Genomic DNA, 4,939 nt, shown 5'->3' on the forward strand with positions numbered 1-4,939 from the left:
TATATATATATATATATAATTTTATATAAAGGGCATTAACAGTGTAGTAATGCCTCACGCTTCGAGGGACTAAATAAGTAAAAAAACTACCAAAAAATAAGCAACATATTTACTGAAAGCGTGAAGCATTACTACACAGTTAATGCCCTTTATATAAAATTATTTATATTTATGAAAAAATGAATTTTTTTCATTACGAAATTTTTTTCATTATTTTTTTCATTATGAGGTTTTTTCACGCTGACTACTTGATAAATTCTTATAAAGAATTTATCCTATATTATATTATATATATATATAAATAAATATAGATAAATATTTTGTATGTGTATTTCGTGTGCAAGATTCTTGATGTGGATACGTGTGTTGAAAGAAATACAATTAAACCTTGGGAGAGGCATTATGCTGGTAATAAACACACGCACTGGTTCAGTCCTTTATTAATTTATAAACAGTATATAGTTTTTTGTTAAATAATTTCATTGCACTCAATAATTTCATTGCACACATACGAGCTTACACACATTCATATGCTCATACCGAACAGTTTCAAAACAACGCCAAATCATACATTCAAAATAAATCGAAGTGGAGAGACAAGTTACTGAAGAGATTGCAAGAGTGCAATGAAATTATTTAACAAAAAACTATATACTGTTTATAAATTAATAAAGGACTGAACCAGTGCGTGTGTTTATTACCGGCATAATGCCTCTCCCAAGGTTTAATTGTATATATAAATAAATATATATATATACAAACATACGTATGTACATGGATGATGATGATGATGATATACATTATTATTTTAAAATCCATTTACCATGCTTGCATAGGTTGGGTGAGATTACATTAGAGCAGAGTTCTCAATGGTTGTATGCCTTATCACTGAACCTTTTTGAAACAAGGTAATAATTTTCCAGTTTATCCAACAGCAAATAGCCTAGACGTGGCTACACAGAAAACTGGAAACAAACAACATCACATGAACAGGCAATTTGATCAAGCAAGATCATGCAACATTTCAAAAAGCCTGGACATGCTTTTGCAATGGACTGCAAGCAGACAGTACAGTTTGCATGAACAGTGAGGCCATTATTTACAATGACTGCATGTAAAGAAATATAAAATCACTCCCATACACAAATGTAACAGACTTCTTTCAGTTTCCCCTCTATTGGTTGGTATGGAATCACAATAGAAGACACTTGCCTAAAATATCACGAACTGAGGCTGAACCTGAAACCACATGGTTGGGAAGTGAACTTCTTAACCATAAAGCCATGCATGTGGTGTGTGCATGTATACACATATTATGGTTCCAGCTGTCTATTCGACCACAATTCAAACCTGCTAAGATCAAACTAAAACAGTTTACTCACATTAGGATCATATTTGGCATACATCATCAGTCTTTTCTGGAATTTACTACCTCCACGATGTTTTAATGAAATCCGTTCCTGAAAATATGAAAAACAAAAAAATGAATGAAGAGGAAAAATCCTTAGATATAACAGCACTGGTACTGCTGCTTAGCTCTGATTCAATACAATTATGATTAGACATAAAGAGGCGGGAGACATTGTTGTCTGATTAAGAAGTTTGTGTCACAATCATGAGGTCTCAGATTTGATACCTTGGGCAAGTATCTTCCATCATACCTTTGGGTTAGCCCATGAATGGCAAATAAAACTGAGAAGACAGAAATTGCATAAATTATAGGATGGACTGTATCAGTTCTTGAGTGGCAGATGTAATCTGTCTTCGTTTTAACAACACCACCTGGTCCTTCAGTGCTATGTTTTTATTTTTTTTATGACCAGAGTTAAGGCAAATCTTGCAGATTTTCTCTAAACAAATTCTGAAGGAGAGCTGATATGGCAAAGCTTCAATCAACTCCTACCAGTCCACTATCAGACAGTGTTACATGAGATACTTGAATCCTGGTACAATTAAGAAGTCTACATTTTCAAACATAACAAATACAAGTGTGTATGTCACTACTTCACTTCACACCTCCACCATCACCCAGTACCACATGTTTTATTGACTCACCATCCGTAGGGGATTGCCAACCAAGTTTAAAGAGCTTGTCACCTGCCCGTGTGATGTAACAACCTCTACCCTGTTCATATCCAGATGTTATTTTGGTATATCAATGATTTTTTCACTAGGGATCTATTCTTAGACAGGGGCCTGTGCCAGGCACTGTCAGCTCAACCTGGAACTTAGGCAGTCACCACACATTGAAGTAATAACTAAGATTTCTTCTCACTATCTACTATTGGGAGCCATTAGGGATGCCTGCGCTGTTGCAGGCATTCAAATCAAATTTGTCTGAATGAAAAACTCACATGACATGGCTATTTCTCTTCCTTTTTCCCCACCAGTTTCAAAGGCTCCAGCAAAATGTTTATGAGCATTGTACCCCCACCTTCCACTAACACTTCCAGTTATAAACATCCTGTCTTATTTGCAGACAGTTTATCTAGGACTACATTATCTAATGTGTCCTTTATTTTTTAAAGACATTTAATACATTCAAACACATATAGTCTGGTATGTAAAATATGAGGTGCATTCTAAAAGTTTTTAAACTTTTATTAGGTAAGGCTGTTATAAGTGTCCAAGATTATTGTTAATTTTAGTAAATCATTATTATATATCGAGTAAGCGGACCTGTCAACTTTTGTTATTCCAGATTAAAGGAGACAGTTGTAACAGTACTTTAAACACACCCTGTTAAACACTGCTTGTTGCAGCTGACTAGTTTGCAGAATGCAGTTGGGATGTTTGGAAGCTTGCTATGCAATAAAAGTTTGTGTTTAACTGAGCAAAAATACTGCAGAAATGAAATGCCCCAGAGTGTTTATGGATTAACTTTCATGCTGGCACAAGTGAAAGACTATAGGAGGTGTGGAGAGAGGGTATCCAAACATCAGAGCTTGTTGAGAAAATTCACGATTTTCTGGATGAAGGCTTTTGTGTGTCTATAAAGACAATCAGAATCCAGTTTGGAGTTGATGTGGCAACTGTACACAAGATTATCCACAAAGATCTCAACATGAGCAAAATTTGTACTAAGTTTGTTCCTGGGTGCTCAGTGATAAGCGTCCTTGTAACCAACTACTTGACAGCAATGAATTCAAAACTGTCCCTCATCCTCTCTACAGTGTAGACCTTGCTCTATGACTTTTGGATGTTCCCAAGCTGAACGAGAACCTCACGGGCAGTCGTTTTGAAGATGAAGGAGGCTGTGACAAGGGTCCTGAATATCTTCACTTTGGAGGACTACAATGAAGACTTCATGAAATGGCTGAAGCACTACAACAAGTGCACTGAAGTCAGAGGATCCTATTTTGAAAGAAATTAGTGTTTTGTACTTCTTTGAAATGAATGTCTCCTGAAAAAGTTTTAAAACTTCTGAAATGCACCTTGTATGAGGCCTCAGAATTATAAAGCAAGCAAATGTATAAAGTTACAATGATTCATGACACATCTTTAAACACTAGTAACCAGCTGCATAAAAATGAGCCAACGAGGGTACCACTACATGATTATTAAATCTGCATGAAATAGCAAGCAAATCTAACAAAATCACATATTACTGTCTCCAAAAAGAACGCATTGGAAAATACATTACAAGCCATAGATATGCTATGTTTTGGGAAAAGAATACAAGGTAGTTACAGCTGATCATAGTTATGCTCAGTCAAAATTAACCAGGGGTTAACAACAATTGTATACACATGAAATTCAGTTGCTATGATTCACCAATGACTGCTGGCTCTCCAACTTACTTTAGCATGAGATTTTTCAATGATTTTCATTTGGTTCAGGAATTTTTCAGGATCATCTTTTGCCAATTCATTAACACGAGATTTTTCCTTTTCAAGCTTCTCTCTTTTCAACACACGTCGATAACTACAAGAAAAATTAAAGATTATATTACAAAATGCAAGAATACTGATCATAACACTGAAACACACACCAGCATATTAATGCTGCTGTAAGTAAAGTTGTAGCTACTTTACAAATCTGGGACCTACAGTTACATTTTTCACACTCTGGTTACATCCCTACTTCATAATTGATACCATTATCTACTACACATGTAGGAAATTCTGTCAGGGTGTGTTTGTTTAAGGAGTTGTTAGCTTTAGCTAACTCCTACATTCATCGTCATCATCGTTTAACATCCGCTTTCTATGCTAGCATGGGTTGGACGGTTTGACTGCAGTCTGGGAAGCCAGGAGGCTGCACCAGGCTCCAGTCTGATCTGGCAGTATTTTTACAGCTGGACGCCCTTCCTAATGCCAACCACTCCGTGAGTGTAGTGGGTGCTTTTTACGTGCCACCGGCACAGGGGCCAGAGGAGGCTGGCAATGGCTACAATCGGTTGGTGCTTTTTACGTGCCACCAGCACGAAAGCCAGTCAAGGCAGCATTGGCATCGGCCACATTCGGATGGTGCTTTTTACATGCCACCAGCACAGGGATCACAACTACAATTTCCATTTGATTTTCATTTTGATGTTGATGTACTTTACTCAATAGGTCTCCTCAAGCACAGCATGTCGCCCTACAATCCAAGGTATTTTTGAATGGGCTGGGGCTGGTTATGCAAAACTGGTGTAGAATACAGCTGTGAACTCTGCCAGGTCTTTTCAGTCACAGCATATCTCCAGAGGTCTCTGTCTTTCGTCATTGCCTCTGTGAGGCCCAACTTTTGAAGGTCATGCTTGACCACCTCATCCCATGTCTTCCTGGGTCTCTCTCTACCCCGGATTCCTTCAACTATTTTGGAAGGCAGTTCTTTACACAGCTCTCCTCATCCATCCATAGTACATGACCATACCAGTGCAAACGTCTCTCTTGCACACCACATTCGATGCTTCTTATAGCCAACATTTCTCTCAGGGCGCACATTGACATTACAC

The 4,939-nt window shown here is 37.4% G+C and overlaps 1 protein-coding gene across 2 annotated transcripts in view; it reads right to left on the reverse strand.

Annotated features, from left to right (window-relative positions):
• The window catches only part of LOC106884493 (U3 small nucleolar RNA-associated protein 14 homolog A), a 283,035-nt gene that overhangs the window by 21,275 nt on the left and 256,821 nt on the right, over positions 1-4,939 (reverse strand). For both annotated transcript variants that reach the window (XM_052975329.1, XM_052975328.1), the window contains exons 10-11: positions 3,801-3,924; positions 1,383-1,460 (exon numbers count right to left, since the gene is read on the reverse strand). In XM_052975329.1, coding sequence (XP_052831289.1) covers positions 1,383-1,460; positions 3,801-3,924 — 202 coding nt within the window. The remainder of the gene's footprint in view (positions 1-1,382; positions 1,461-3,800; positions 3,925-4,939) is intronic.

This window comes from Octopus bimaculoides, chromosome 21 (genome assembly GCF_001194135.2).
Source record: "Octopus bimaculoides isolate UCB-OBI-ISO-001 chromosome 21, ASM119413v2, whole genome shotgun sequence".
NCBI classification, from domain to species: Eukaryota; Metazoa; Mollusca; class Cephalopoda; order Octopoda; family Octopodidae; genus Octopus; species Octopus bimaculoides.